Here is a 1,023-nt window from a genome sequence, read left to right on the forward strand (position 1 = left end):
CTAAGCTATAACTAAATTATCTTCAAAGGGATCATATTTACAAGTTGAAACAGATTAATAAATAAGCGTTTATAATATATAATAAAATAAATAATTAAAACTAGTTAAGACCATTTCAAAACTAGAAAGCACCTATATCTGTAGTGACATTTTATTAATTAATATCAAACTACCTGGATCTTTAATTCCTAATTTAAGGCATCTCTGACTCCAGAATTAGTCATAAACGTCATAAATTGAGTCTTAATAAGAAGGTTCCCAGAATTAGAAAGGAATAGAGTTATTTTTCATATAACTTGGGAAACCTGAGGAGCATACTTCAGGCAAGACAGTAGTTTCTTGGTTAAACTAAATAGTTCTTTCTCTTGGCCCGCTATAAGGACTTTACAATATTATATCTGATTAAGAAATAAATTGTTCTTTTTCAGTACAGTTTTGTTAGACGATACATTTATTATCAAAGTAATTGATTAACCAACCTGACCCAGTTACCTTTACATAAATTTTAACTTGATAAAATTTACAAATTGTAAATAATTTTACCATTCTCAAATTGAGATCATAGTCTTGTATAGCTTTTAAGAAACCATAGATGAAATCTATAGTCATTTAATCTTAGTCGTAGCTGTATTAAAAGTTAAAAGCAAAGTACTTTGTTTATTGATACTTTTTTGTTGTTGTATTTTTACTAAAAATAAAGGCGTATTTAGGATTTGATATCATAGATACCATGTCAGTAGTAGTGTTAAAGCTATAGTTAAAGACAGGTTGTTAACTACAGTCACCTCTTAATGCTAAACAGCAAGTCTAATAAATATTGATAAATATTGAATTTATGTCCACTCAAAAATTAAATAATTTAAATTTTGTATATACTTTCATGCCAAATCCTCCATAATAACCGCATTACTAATAGTTTTTATTCCAAGTAGAGTGATTTTCGCAGCTTTCTTATGTAGCTACAGACACATCAAATTTGAAATTATTTACACCTTTACTCATTTAAAAGTAAGTCAATAATAG

The 1,023-nt window shown here is 27.2% G+C and overlaps 1 protein-coding gene across 1 annotated transcript; it reads right to left on the bottom strand. All coding sequences in view use genetic code 6, as the record gives it.

The window, feature by feature from the left end:
• Positions 1–115: 115 nt before the first annotated feature.
• Positions 116–1,002, bottom strand: TTHERM_02591230 (hypothetical protein; the record flags this gene model as incomplete). Its single annotated transcript, XM_001028243.2, has 4 exons — positions 116–138; positions 297–492; positions 544–807; positions 877–1,002. 4 exons carry the CDS (start codon positions 1,000–1,002, stop codon positions 116–118), a joined length of 609 nt encoding a protein of 202 aa, XP_001028243.2.
• Positions 1,003–1,023: the final 21 nt, after the last annotated feature.

This window comes from Tetrahymena thermophila, assembly GCF_000189635.1.
Source record: "Tetrahymena thermophila SB210 genomic scaffold scf_8255646, whole genome shotgun sequence".
NCBI classification, from domain to species: domain Eukaryota; phylum Ciliophora; class Oligohymenophorea; order Hymenostomatida; family Tetrahymenidae; genus Tetrahymena; species Tetrahymena thermophila.